General features: G+C 42.2%; 1 protein-coding gene across 1 annotated transcript in view; it reads left to right on the plus strand.

The window, feature by feature from the left end:
• LOC115382733 (transmembrane protein 132C) overlaps positions 1–11,333 on the plus strand; it is a 175,878-nt gene extending 164,545 nt beyond the window's left edge. Inside the window, exons 7-9 of the mRNA XM_030084591.1 lie at positions 2,507–2,816; positions 9,153–9,344; positions 9,933–11,333. Coding sequence (XP_029940451.1) covers positions 2,507–2,816; positions 9,153–9,344; positions 9,933–11,009 — 1,579 coding nt within the window. The 3' untranslated portion in view covers positions 11,010–11,333. The remainder of the gene's footprint in view (positions 1–2,506; positions 2,817–9,152; positions 9,345–9,932) is intronic.
• Positions 11,334–15,150: the final 3,817 nt, after the last annotated feature.

Consider the following 15,150-nt stretch of genomic DNA (forward strand, 5'->3'; position numbering starts at 1 on the left):
CCAGCGCCGCGGCCGGCCTGTCATTCATCGCTCCAAACATGCCCTGACCTCATGTTTCTGTTACCAGCCACAAATGTCACCTTGGTTTAGATCGCCGTCCCTTCACTGATGTGTAATAAGAGAGGGGTGGGGGTGGGGATGTGGGGGTGGGGATGTGGGGGCGCGGCGGAGGCAGATTGGGGGCCAAGCCAAGCCACTGGGCCACATCATGTTAACCTGTCAGCCCGTTTTTCTGCCTGACCGGCCATGCCTCATTAAACCTAATGGAAACTGTCACTGTCACTCCTCCCAGCAACCTGACCAGTGGACAGCGGCAGACACGCTTTGAAAGAGTAAGAAAATATAATACAAGGTGAAAAGGAAAGTGCAGAAAGAAAGTAAGAGAAATGGATTACAGTGAAGTCTCGAGAGAGAAGTTGATGTGGGGGATATAGAGTGAAAGACAGGCGGCGTGACCCAACAAAGTGACAATAGCTATTCACACTGCAACAAAACAGACCTATACCCAGTGGTAATTGTCATCCGTAAACCTAACAGCAATAGTCCGGTACCTAAACCACAAAGACGTGGGGTAAATTAAAAAGAGATTCCCAGAAAAAGCCTTTCCATGCATGCCTGGCATGACGGCGCCCGTTACAGCCACGTGAGAGTCGATTTCACAGAGCACTTCAAAATTTAGACTATGTAACTGTTTTCATAACAAACGGGGGCATAATGATCCCGCCTCTCAGTGATGGCCAACTTGAGGTTGTAAACATGCTGTGACTGTTCAGAGGAAATTACACAGCGCTATTATGGATTGATATAAGCTTACACAATCCCAGCAATCGACACGAGAAACAGCTAATGTGTGTAATAACTGATAAAAGCACTGTTGAGGAAAATGTCACATTGTTTTGAGACTTTTTGTCACAAGTACAGAAGTCTTGACGACTATTACTGACATTCCATGTCATGCTCACTTGAAGTACATTTTTTAAAACTGATACCTTTGAAGCGTTGCAGCTGTTTATTTTTCACCATGTTTATTAAGATCCTAACTTAGCCTGTTAGTGGGAACGACACCGTCACTTTGAAATTTCACCAAATCTCCCATTTAAAAAATGTGTAGGAAATCTGTATATATGAAGGATTAAACAAGGAATAGTTAATTATTTACATTATTTTGTGAATACTATTATTATTATTATGAGCTTTGCAGTGGTTATGATAGTACCCACAAAGTGTGTACACCATGTTCCATCAGCAAGTTGTGAATTAAGAATATTATTTTACTGGAATTCAGTGGATTTGTGGATTGTGGCTGATTTTGACCTTCAGACTTGGCAACCCAACTTTCAGCTTTGCTATTTTATTTTTGTTGTTTTCTGACATTTGAATTCTCCGTAAAAATTCAAAAGACTTTTTCTTTCATTTATAGTTTTTTGCTGTATGCACTTTAAAAGAAAATTTTAGGATTCAAGCAAAACAATTGTAGAATTTTTAAAGTATCACCTGCCTCGTTCAATACTCCAACAAAACTGTGGTGTAATTGTACCCCATTTCAAGAACTGAGAAATCTCGTTATTTTAAGTGACATAACTTTTTGCTTTGACTTATGAAAACAATATTTACAGTAGTACAAAATATAATTTCTTCTTGTCTGTTCAATTGAATCTTGTTATTCTGTCTATTTTTTTTTTTTCCAATATGGCTGTATGGGTATTTATATGTTGTATTATGTGACATTATGCATTTCCTTAAAAGTGAAGCACATCTATCAATGAAAATCATTCCAAGTCTCTACTACTTGAGAATATACTGCAGTGACAAAAAGACTTTTAATGCAATAAGGATTATACAGTAATAATACATTTAAATTGTATTGGGCTTTTTTTCATTTATATTTCTTCTTCTGGCACCATTTAGTGTGAATAATGTTCATTCCCAAGGTATTTAGATATCTTTCACACTGAAAGGTAGTTTACCCCCCCTCCTTTTCCTCCTCCTTTTAAGCCAGTGTTATGTGAGCATATAGAGATAAAGAGTTCTGTAAATTTAAATAGCCGCAAAAATATTAAACCAAATGCTTTTTCTGAAAATCCAGTGCTGGGCTCACAAACATTCATTTGTTACAAAACATATCTTCTGAGATGGCTGTGTCTGCAGTGTATTTGCCGTGAGCTAAATAAATGGCAGACGTACAGCAAAAATATCAGTTGCCCTTTTAAGGGAAATGAGAAAGCAAGCCAGGCAGCAGTTTGTCTCTGCAAGCTGTTTATAATGGATTTTTTGAAAACACTGGGAGGCTGTGGCTTTTGGAAAGTCAAGCGAACCTTCAGCAGAATAGACTGTACGCAGGTTTTCAACCGCAGTAAACACATCACGGGCTTTCGACTTTTGGACATTTATGGTGACACACAGCACTTTTTACCTCAAAGCAACCTGAAGTATCCACTCGGCACTCTTTTAGGTAATTGAACCATGCTTTATTCCCTTTGTTAAAGCTCTCTCCCTTCACCGTTAGGTACGAGAGGGTCACCGATGACAAGGATGGAGCGAACGCAGCCGATGAGAGGACCGAGAACGCCTGCGTGGCCCAGTACCAGAGCACCACCCTGCGCGTCCTCACGCACTTCATGGCAGATGTGGGGGAAACGAGAGGCTCCATGGAGGACGACGGGCTCGGCCAGCCAAACTTCCTGCTGGGCACTGACTGGCAGGTCGACGTGACGCAACTGGTGAAGGAATCTCTGAGGGTGAATGACCCGAAGATCGCCCAGCTGCTGGAGGGCCAGGTGCTGATCGGGCAGAGCGCCGGAGCCACCAAGCTGCAGGTTGTACGACTGTAGATTTCACCGTGCGTGTGTGTCTGCGTTTTGGCTGCAGGGGGGAATTTCAGACCACGTCAGTGATGGACACGTTCATTTAATGGGCTTCACTGGGAGCAGCTGACAAAATACTTGTCATATCAATTTAACCTTGTTCAATAATTTATCTATTAATTAGCAAGGCTTAATGCTGGACAGCATGAGAGGCATGCATGTTATTGAGGTGGACAAAACATCTTTCACTATAATGAAGTCCTGTCAAAGGATGCTGAAAAATATTTATTTATCCATCACGTATCTTATTTCCACTTCATCCCAGGTGATGGCTGATTCCCAGAACGGGTCGCCAGCTCTGTCACACTGACAACACAAAAACAACTTTCACAAATACATTCATCTCATTAAGCATTGCCAATCAATAGCACATGTCTGTCTTTGGATATGGGACAGGAGCTGGATGACTTGGGTAAGATCCACAAAAGAACAGCGAGAACATGAAAACTTCACTCCGAACTGAAGTTTTTTCTCGTGAGGCAAAAGTCTTAATGAACTGATCTGAACTGGAAGGTGAGCCGACACATTTTAAGTTACTGAGGACTGTAAAACAATTTGAATGACAGGAAAATGCAGTGAGCATGTTGCAGTTGTTGCGTGCATTAAAACGGGACACACCTGAACCACAGTGACTCCAACCTTTGAGCACAAACGTCTGATATTTACCTTGACCTTCAACCTCCTGATAGCAAATCCTAAAGATGCCTTTGATAAACCTTTGACTGCAAAGGACCAAACCTCTTTCTGAAGGTGCTCTTTCCAACAATAATAAGATAGGCTGACATTTCCAGACGTGGAAAAATGTGGAGGGCCTGCATCAGCTTGTGTTGTTATATATCAGCTGCATTCACAAAAAGGCACAATTCTCTGAACGCATAAAAATAAGTGACTTCATACAGCTATAATATCACCAACTCAAGTTTTCCAGGTATTTCCTCGCATTTTCAGCCTATACATAGCCAGAAAAATAAATGCAGCCTTAGATACGCAGTTTGCGTGTTATGACAGTACAGCTATAAATAAAGTGAGAAGATGTGGTGGGAGGCTTCGGGAAAATGTGGAGTAAGACGAACAGGTTTGGCAGAGGAAGGGGAAGTAAAGGAAAATAGCAGCCACAGAAGTGATCGCAGCACCAACACTTAAGCCTATCATGAGCTGACAAGAGAAACATGCCATTGTGGCACATCTAATAAAAGCTTGCACCTGTGCAGACTGTGAGGCTCCCACTCATTTACTGTCTCTCCCTCAGACAGGTACACTAGGCCATACACAGACGCATGGAGCATGGAGTTGTGGGGCCAACGATTTGTTTTTATGTCACTTATCACAAACTCATCTCAGGGCCTGAAACCCTACATCTAGCCTTTAAATCCAATTTAAACTCTGCACCTGTTATCCAGGCCAAAACCCTAAACGTCAGTGTAGGTTTCCAGGTTTTAAATCCCTGAAAGAGTAAAACAAGGGCTCACAAACATGCAAGCTGAGACATAACAGTGTTTTCCTGCAGACTTGCTCTAAACAGCTGTTTCTGCCATTTGGCTGACTTATAAACTTCACAAGTTTTTATTGTATTCCTAAAGTCGGCCTTAATTTTTGTTTTCATGGTGCGATTCTCAGCATCCCCACCAGTAGAGAAGAACACTCTGATTCCCCTCTGTGAATTCCAATCTTGTCCTCCACTTAAAAGTTTAATTTAATGATTTGTTTTTAACCACTAAACACAATCCCCCTGAAAGACGACGATAACAGATCTGAGTTTCCACTACTTTGGTTTAAAAAAAAAAAAAAAATGAAAACATGGCCCACACACTGAGAAATTCTCGACTGCCATTTATCCAATAACACAATCAGAGCCTAGAACAGGTCAGCATGAGCGCCTCCTGGTACTATAAATCAGAATCAATCTGGCATTTACAAGATAGCACAACACAAGGCAACACATCGGTGAGAGAGATGAATGGGTCCATAATTTCTTTGTCTGTGCGAATGTGGGAGTTGGAGGCACCGCTGCAGTGAAAATGCATGTGTACGAGTAACACTGCTGTTTATATATTGGTCAGGATGCAGTTTTAATAGACGACAGGTGACAGAGAGAGACACAGGAGTGCACTGAATTACATATTTTAGCATTTGATATGTTTGAAATGGCAGAGCAGATGAAGGTGGGATTGAAATAGTCTGCAGTCACTTGTCTTTACAGTGTGCAAGTGTCATAGTTTCAAGCGCTCTATTTGGATCACATTTCAAACGGCACTCATACAGACAGAGCAGTGAAATGGCACCGGTGCACCTCAATGCTTCAGCTTGATCACCTGATATTGATCCATCTGTTTGTGACACAGTTGTAATGCACTTGATTCTTGGCTGTGTGGCATTACAGGTTTTACTGTTAGCACGACGTTCGGAAAACACAACCAAGAAAACAAGTGTGAGACGAGAAAACTCCTATTCAGAATGTAATTTGTGCAGGCGAAATGCAAAACCTTCACAGTAGGCTACATTTATGTTTTTGCACAACAGCAGATTTTCTGATTTTCTTCTCTACTTTCACAATAAAGTCTGTTTTATAAATGTCTTGACTGAATAACTTAACTCAAAGCTACTTTAACAAGCACAATAAAATCCAGACCTTTTGGTTGTGAGGTGACAATGCAGTCCACTTCAGCACCATGCCACCTTAACTTAAAATATAATAATGTGCAATTAAGTTATACAACAGGCAAGGATTGCATGTCAAATAATAATTAAAGAAAATAGGCCAAAGTAGAATGTTTCCTAACATTTTTTTAATGACATCTCTAATTTGGTTCATCAGATTTGGTAGTTATCTTTGTCTCTGGTTAAACGTACAAAGCACAGAGGTAGAATAAGTTGACATTGGCTTAGATGTCCTCGCCTCTGCAGTACTTTTAAAGTTGACTGATGTGTTTGTGGAGGAGGCAGCACGTCTCTGTCACGGCTGATGTTTGAAAACGGCGTGCTCCGTCTCTGTAATAAAACAACCTTACAGCTGCCTCATGTCAGGTGTCTCCGCAGCGCTCCAGTGTAAGTGATTAGCAGCTGTTGTCAAGGTGAAGTCATGTTGATGTTAAAACATTGTCGGATGTGACTTACAGCACTTTCTCGTAATGAATAGGCCCCGTTTAAAAAGCAGCTACCCGGGGTTTTCATAATTACCCCTCTATAATAAAGACTACCGTCGTTTAATATACTTCACTCTTTAAAACTGAACTTGATTGTCATGAGGTATTTTCCTGAAATTGTTCAGTCTCTGCAACAGCAGTTTAAAGAGCACACCGGGTATGAAACTCTTGCTCTCTCACTGCATCACCTCTTTGATTTTACACATAACTAAGTGGAGACTTATTGACAACTGGAGGTCGGCTGTGACGTCCAATTAATGGAGATGAATTGTGGATCCAACTCCAAAACAGTTGCTCTCAAGTTTTTGACATTGAAAAATGTAATCACAGCAGTAACAAAGGGCTCATAAAAATAAAAAAAAATCACAGATTTTCAATCATCCAACACATGACTTTTTGCTTTTTATGGATCATGCAGCTCAACTTCATTTGGAACAAATTGGCACTTGCCTTACTGAGCTTAAACCAGCTTGTCTCACCATCCAAAACCAAAAGCTGCCTTACAGCATATTCCATTCTGGGTTTGGATTGAAATGTCCCGGCAATTTTGAGTGACCCAATGACCATTTAGGCATGTTTTTATACTGTTTGAGCCAAACCTCACCGCTATTTTGCTTCAAAATAGTAAAAAAAAGTCCCTCGATTCTGCTCACAAGTTTATAATGTTACATTTTATAAGTAGTATTCCATCATAAATACTAGAATCCTTCATTGGACATTAAATAAAATATTACAATTTACTTTTTAATATTTTTGAGACGTGCCATTACATAAGTTTCTATCTTTAAAAAAAAGAACAAACCAGATGCTCTTTTTTTTTTCCCCCTCAGCTCTTATGTACAAAAATTGCAGACTTGAATTTGACATTTAAACTGAAGTCAACGATTTCAAAAGGCCACTGGTGCTTGGGAAGTTTCTATAGTGGCAACAGAATTAGTAATGTGATCATTAATATACTGTGCTGCAAGTTTCATAGTGTGGCAAGAGAAAGTAATATATTATGAGCACACTCTCTCTGACATGTAATCGATTTACTGCTAAAATGCAGTGTCCATTCGGAGATTAACCTTTGGAGATGTGCTGGCTCGTGTGTTAGAAACGCATGGCGTGGGAAACAATGGGTTTCGTGTGTTATTGTCAGCAGCGCCAACAAAAATTGGAGCGCAAATGAGATTTTGTGGGCTTTGCTGTAGCTAGCACTGAAGGAGGGCTGTACAGAAATCATGAAAGACAAGACTCTGACAGCTTCTCAGGGTGAGGAATAGGCCTGGAAGGGGTCTTTAATTGCTCCCTGGGGTTGAAATGAAGAAATTTGTAAATTCTGTAAGAGCGATGTGAAAGGAGCTTAGCATGTTTGGAAGAGCGGTGGAAGAATGGCTCGATTATGGACATGAGCCATAGGCAGGATCTGCAAACTCTCTAATGGGGTGGGGCGGAGAGCAGAGGCGAGAATTGGACAAAAGATTCTAATAGGGGGACAGGAGGGGGGGATCTGACTGCTCCTACTACCACCAGAGAATCTGGGAAAAGGAGCCCTGACATCTCGAGATGAGAGCAGTAGAAAGCCTGGACATTTGTTAGAATGTGGCTCAGGCCGGGCTGAGAGGAGTGGTGATCTCTTTGAGCGATACAAAAAATGCTCCTGACACCTCGTGGAGAGCTCTGTAGGAGGCTTATGGATTGCATCTTAGAGGAGAAAGATGCAGGTCATTTCTTTCACGGCTAGAGCATAGGCTCCCTCTGCAAAGGGCGGTTGATGCATGACTTTTTAAACCTTGCACACTTATTTATATTTCAGTAGCACAAGTTTAACCTGAAGTATCATTCGAATTCAATTTTAATGCAATGTGGATGCCACTGAGTTGCCTATATGATGAATATAAAGCATTAAAGGGACTATTGATCCAAACATCTAGAGGTAAAAGCACAGAAAGCAAGACGTTAGCTTTACAACTCCTTTTTACACATAGATTGCAGGACTCATGCATAATGAAACAAGTGAATAGTGTCCGTTCTTATACTGCTTTCCATTTCTTACTGTATTCAACCACAAAAAAGTTTACAAAGAAAAAAAATAATCAATGCCCATGCTTCATTATCAGTGTGAAAACCTTCATGATCGCCCCTCATCTGCCTTTTTAGCCTTTCCTCTCACCCCATAACCGAGGCAAAAACAGCTATGCTGTTTACTGACCACATAAATCTGCTTAACAATGTGAGATTTTAGTTTCATGAAGGCAAAAAAAAAATGCAAAAAGATGAACCAGAGGGAAGAAACATGGAAATGGGCCTATACAAATGAGGCAGTGATCGATGCTGACAGTTCATTATGGCTGGTAAATGTGGCCATGTGGGGGCGGCTGGAGGAGAGACTGCAGCCATAATTGGAGTGGATGGGAGAGATTCTCATCTCATAACAATATCACAACTATTTATATGCTTAGACCTCTGGCAACTCCAAGGCAGAGAGAATATGTTGCCAGGGTGAAGATCATATGTTTTAGGAACATTTTAACAGAAGTATTTGTTTGTTTAATCACATTTTTTTCTCCAATGTTTGGCAAAAGAAGGTCCATCTTTTACATGGACTGTAAACAGTTCGGAGTAGAGCGATGAAATGCAGGTTTGTTGCGCTATTTGCATACATTTCACTGACCTTAAACAATGGAGTGCACAGCAATTGTTCAGTATCATTACATACATCTGCTGTTTTAGCATAATCCTGTAAACAACATATGTTAATATTTTAAAACAATGTCCACCATGAACTTGACATAAGCTAGATTATAACCACATGGTTATTATCACAAAGTATGAAAATCCACTAAAATTAATTATCTATATCCATATTTTTTTTTAATCTGTATCTACTTCTCAATTTTTTTTTTTCCTGAGGGAAATGTGCAGCACTGTAAAGTTCAGACTCAATACTCTAAGTTGTGGTACAATCAGTAGAAACCCTGGCAACCTGTCCAGAGTGCACTGGGCTGTTATGTCTTGTCTAAACTGTACTGAAATTGAATACAGATAAAGTTAAGTCTTCACACGTGCCAACAACAACCGTTGCCAACTTATCCATCCCATGTTACACAGATGAATGTCACCACAGATCTCATACAATGAGCCCTGTACTTGTGTGTTTCAGGTTCTGTCTCCTCTGACATCTTTGGTTCTGGGTGAGAGGAGCATCAGGGTGCTGGATGATAAAGTGAGCATAACGGAGCTGGGGGTGCAGCTGGTGTCGGGGTTGTCGCTGTCGCTGCAGCTCAGTCCGGGGAGCAACAGGGCCATCGTCGCCACTGCTACAACGCAGGAAGTGATTGAGTCACTCAAACAGGTACGACTCTATGCAAATGTAGCTATGATAAAGAAAGGCATATATTGTGTAACATTTCACAATATTAATTTTTTAACCTGCCGTGGGAGGACGAGAGTCCAACAGTGACTGTATTAGTTCTGTGTATTGCATGAGGCTTGCAAGTTCAGGGTTGGATCAAACTTATTAAGAGTCTATGATATTCATTGTAATTTTTCTTTTTAAATTAATTCACAGTTGATATAGTGAAGCTATCTCTTTGATTTCCATCTCTAACCAGTGAACAGCTCTGTTATTCCTATAATTATAATTTCAAATGAAGCAGCGCTACAGTCTCTTCCCCTGGGGAAAACATACTTTCAGGAGAATAGTCTCACATCCATTCTATCCAGTTGTTTCAGTGAACCTTCCTACTGTAATTAAGCCTGACTTGTGCTTCCTCCATGTGACTTTGTTTCATTTTTTCCAGTCCATTTTTATTCTATGTTTCAGTCTTAACACTTGTTGGGAATGCACGGATGGTTGTTTTTGGAGTGAATTTCAGAGTAAATTTCACACTGGGTTCCTGCTGTGGCGCCAATTTCTGTTTGTCTGTGTTTCTTTTCTTAGGAGTCCCTGATCAGTGCTTGGCTCCAGTTCAGCGATGGATCCATGACTCCCCTGGACAACTACAACCCCGCTCATTTCACCCTGTCAGCCTCTTCTTTGGACGAACAGGTTGTGGCCGTGCAGCAGAGCTCAGCATGGAAATGGCCCATCATTGTTGCCAAGGGTGAAGGTCAGGGTTTACTTGTTCGTGTTGAAATGGGCCAATCGGAAGTGTGCCAGAAGGGCAAGCGGCGTGCTATTCTAGCCACTGGCATGGTGAACATCAACGTGAGGTTTGGTCAGTCGGAGGAGCAGTATCGAAAACCAGGAGACCGGCGAACACGACCTGACCCTCCTTATTACGGCGGATCTATCTCCGATATGGAAACGGGGTTGATTAACCGTGGAGCCACTACTATAAGAGGCCAAGTTCCGGGGAGGCCCAACGGTGGGCGTCTGTCGGCAGACAGTGGGGCAAGGACCCCAAATCAATTCTCCGAATATCCCGGTCAGGCAGAGTTGCCACGGAGCCGCAGCACAGATGAGGACCTGTCGCCATCCCGGCGAGGATTGACGGACCTGGAGATCGGTATGTACGCCCTGCTGGGAGTCTTCTGCCTGGCCATCCTTGTCTTTCTGATCAACTGCATCTCGTATGCATACAAGTACCGCAGCAAGCAGCTCTCGCTGGAGGCTCCGGAGGCGATGCCCCACGCTCACGACTGGGTTTGGCTCGGCCAGGAGGAAGGGCTCTGTCTGCAGCAGCAGCAGCAGGACGAGCTGGGCGGGGCCCTGGAGGAAGGCAGCCAGCTGTTAAATGGAGGCATCCAGCGCGGCACGTCGGGCGGAGGAGGTTGTAGCGGGAGGGATCACAGGAACGAGTCACTCAACTCTCCCACGACTAAGAGAAAGAGGGTGAAGTTCACCACTTTTTCCAATGTCAAGTCCACTAATGGATGTCCTGTGCTCAGCCCATTAGCACTCGTGCAGACCAGCGAGATAAAATGGGTATGTCCAGACATTGAACTTGGGGACTCAAAGGATCTTAGGAACTACATGGAAAAGCTTAATGAGAATGCAATTAAGAACATTGCGTAGGGGACACTGGGTGTTTTCAATGAACTAAAGAGAAACTCACCTGAATGCCTTGAGAACAGAGGGACGGAGGGAGAAAAGGAAAGAGCGGAATAAGTGGTGAGGAAAGAAAAGCGGACCGAGCCCGTTGTTAGACTGTACACCTCACCATAACAACAGGATGGTGCATTCAGCCACTGATGTTTCCATGGCAGTACTCCGAGCGGGTCAAGAGATGGACCACAATAAGACATGCTTTGCCACGACACCACAGCGTAGTTACACGAAGGGGGTAATGTGAAAACGGTATTGTTGCTTAATTTAATTGTATGTTGGTTGTCCTGAGTTGAGGTTCACTTTCCATTTTTCTTCTTAATAAATGACATCCACATTAATTTATGTTTTCTTTTATAATTTGAATGTTGTATTTGTTGTGCATTTTACACTTTGTTTTTTTCATTTCATTTAATTTACTGCTCTGTGCCCTGTTCCAGGTCAGAAATTTTCGACTCGAAGAGAGATAAAAGCAATTTTGTATTGTATATAAAGCAGAGTTTGAGCTGAAGGTACTACATGTATAGTAACATTTTGTAACAGTGCTGTTGGGTTTTGTTTAGATTTCTGTTTTATTTCAAGTTTGGTTCTGTCTCCAGAAAACAGATCCATGCATGACATTATTTAAGAGGAGGCATGTGTGTCTGATCTGGTAACTGAAAATGTGTAGATAACTAATAACAGTAACCTGGAGACATGTCCATTTAATATTATTGCATTCATTTGTTTAGCAGATGATTTTAGAGTTGAATTGAATGTTAATATTGATTTAGAGTTTTGTTAGCCCCCTACACATCCCCTTATTATTTTATTTTTAAAGAAAGCCCCCTTGTTTCAGTTGCATATGTTACACAGAGTACAATTTTTATACCACTTAAACAGCCTTGTACTATGGTTAATTCAAAACAAACCACACTCAGCAGAAGAATAACGATCACTACCAAGAATTCCAACAGACAATCACATTGTGTGTGACCCAATGTCTTCAATTCTAAATGTTCCATGAAAATATCTCCTGCTCATTTGTTGTATGGTTTGAATTAGGTGGAGATCAGAAAACATTTTATTTCTCTAACTGCTGTATTTGACATTTTAGATTACAGAAAAAAGGTCATGACAGTCTGTTAAAAAAAAAATCTAAACCGTTGGGGGGGAAAAAATCCCAAATTTGATTCATTCGCTCCATTAGTCATACAGCGGTATTAGAGAAGTTCATCCTTTTCTACTGTATCTGTTCTAAAATTGGCTGCCGGACTAATTAAAACTGAAGGTGAATCTTTCGTCTTGCAGCAGTGTGTTTCATTCTTTTTTTTCTTTGATCGTTCTGTTCTGGCTTGCCTTGTTGCGTTCATAGAAGTGGTTTTGGGAGTACGTGATCAGTGGATTCATCAAATATCAAAATGAAGGACCCATTACAGACAGCCGCCACAACCGCCAGCTGAAACAGGAGAGTCTATTTTGTAATCATCATCCCACTTTACCCCCATTAACATTTTAAAATATTCATAGATTTTTCTTTAAGACGTCTTTCAGTGATCTCGCAGTGCTGCGATTGCTCAACAAATCATACATATATGACACACACGCCACGCGCAATACACACACAGTCACAGGTGGCATCTTAAACACAGTGTTGACCACCCAGGTGTGGAATAGTCATCATGACCATAAATGCAGAAAATGAGCTAGTGAGACGCAAGTAAACATCTACGACAATGGTGATAATAACCGTGAGTATCATTTGTGTGTCACAATTTCCCGTTAAAAAGGTTCGAGGCAAAGTTGTGCGACAGCCTTAAACCACAGGTAACCCACTCAAACAATTAATCTCTTTCCACAGAATCACAGACATGCTCATCTTTCTAAAAGGGCAACCTAATTAGAGATTACTTAGTTCAGTCTTATTACATGTTAATGTGGCATTTCCTCTGCAGGTTTTCTTGGCCACTTACTGTACCGCGTGTTGCCAAGAAAGGGTAAAAGTGTAAACAGGAGCACAGCGAATGAATGCTTTTCACATCCACGCCTCAGGAATGCCGACCGCTTACAGATTAAGTCACAAGCATATGCCTAAAAATAAAAGTCTTTGCTGACCTTCAATTCCCCGATTCATACCTTACTATATCATCTCATATCTCTCACTTTTTCTGTGAATTTGATTTCTTCACACCTACCGGACTAAATCCAACTTTATTGCTTCGAGCTACACCTTTAATGTTGATTCTTTCATTTCCATCCAAAACTCTTAACATCCTGTTAACACATCACTCTGTATTCTTATCACACTGGACCATAACTAAGCCACTCAGCTCAACTGTCTTTCCCAGCGGCGCTGAGGTACTCCAAACAGCTTCTGCCGCCTCTCACTCCCCGGCCTCGCCTGTCTGAGACTCTGAGACTCGTGTCCTCTACGCTGAAGTGCCAGGTATTCCTCCTGCTGACACAGGGATCTCTGGTGTGCACTCTGGCTCAGTGACTGGCTGACGGCTCCTGTCACGTATAATTGAACAGAACCTTTCCCCCCATCGCGAACCGTCTCCGCTGACACGCATTAAGACAATACATCACTAGTTATCCAATTTCACAAATTTTCCAGCCATCGCCAACAATTTTCAACATGACCCTCTCTGCTTTCCTTCTCCTCCGCCGTGTCTTTCTCCCCACATGCAAGGTGGCAGACCTCACCAACTACACGATTGATGGCAATGAAATCTGACTCAGTAACGAGCAGGTGAAGAGTTTTGGTCTTGTGCTTGTGCTTTTTGTTAGAGTTCAGAAAGGAAATCAGTGGTATCAGTGGGGAATTTATACAGCTGTGTTAGCATCTTTGCATACATTAGCAATTAAGTAGTCTGTAAAATACTAAGTTTGTTACACTGTCGTACTGCATGACAAACAAAATCAGGAGCCAATACATTTTTGTTGCTCTCATCTGTCATCTGAGGCTGATGAACACGTGTAAGATCAGACAACATCAAGACTGTTAAAGTGGAACAAGACACATTTAAACATTTAACACAGCAAAGTCATTCTTCATTATTTTAAATGTATCATTATTCCAAAGAAGACGATCATGGTCAGGATCAAATAGCAGAAGAACGTTTGCATTTTAGCAACGAGGCAGTCGCAGTTCATTTGTGAAGAAACATCTTTTCACACCATTGTTACTTCATCTCTCAATGCAGACAATAAAACCTCTGCATGACAAGGTAAAGTGGTCCTGCTTCTACAGGAACGTGAAAGCACTCCAAATTGTTTGACAGACACACAAAAAGCATCTACAATGAATGAAGAGACCAAGTACCACTCCTGTGAACCATCCATTGGTGTTACAATAGTAAAAGTTGACACCTGCACAGACAGCGTCACTGAAATAATAATCGCTAAACCAGGAACTTGTGATTGTTTGAAACAAAGTCTCAATCCTCTACACCAGTGATCACCAATTGGCGGCCCCCGAACCATCCAATCCAGCCCTCGGCCAGATTTCAACGCATGCACGCACGCACGCACGCAAGCACCCCCCGAACACGACGTCCCTCCGGATGTATGCCCCCCGCCCTGCACTCCCGGTCCACGGATGGACGCGCGCACGCACATAGGGCGGGGGGCGCCGTGATCGTACACGTGGGCGTTCCGTGTGCCGTGTTAGCACCGTACCGCGTCCCCTCCCGCTCCGACGCTCCGTGTGAGCACCGCACCGCGGCGCCCCCCAACCCCCACGTCTGACAGGGGGTTGGGGCAAGCCCGGGCCGGCTCTGCACGCGCGCCCCCCGCCCTGCGATTAAAGTGACAGAAAAAAAGTTGCCCTCTGTTATTTGCTTTTGTATGGATTTGGAGTCAAACCACTCTGGGGGCCGCCATGTTGTTATTGTCCATTAGAGCTGCAACTATCGAGTATTTTGGTAATTGAGTACTCTACATTTTGGGCTCACGTGGTGCACGCTCCACGCATGCGCACTGATCCACGCATCCTCGGGGAGCGTTTCTGTTGCCCCAGACTGTTTATCTACTCTTTTATTGCAGATTATTTATAGAAAATGAACCACAAACATTGTTAGTCTATTATCATTTAGTATTAGAGTTTATTTAGCATTTTCTGTTTCTGAAT

The sequence above is a fragment of the Salarias fasciatus genome (genome assembly GCF_902148845.1).
Source record: "Salarias fasciatus chromosome 7 unlocalized genomic scaffold, fSalaFa1.1 super_scaffold_4, whole genome shotgun sequence".
NCBI classification, from domain to species: domain Eukaryota; kingdom Metazoa; phylum Chordata; class Actinopteri; order Blenniiformes; family Blenniidae; genus Salarias; species Salarias fasciatus.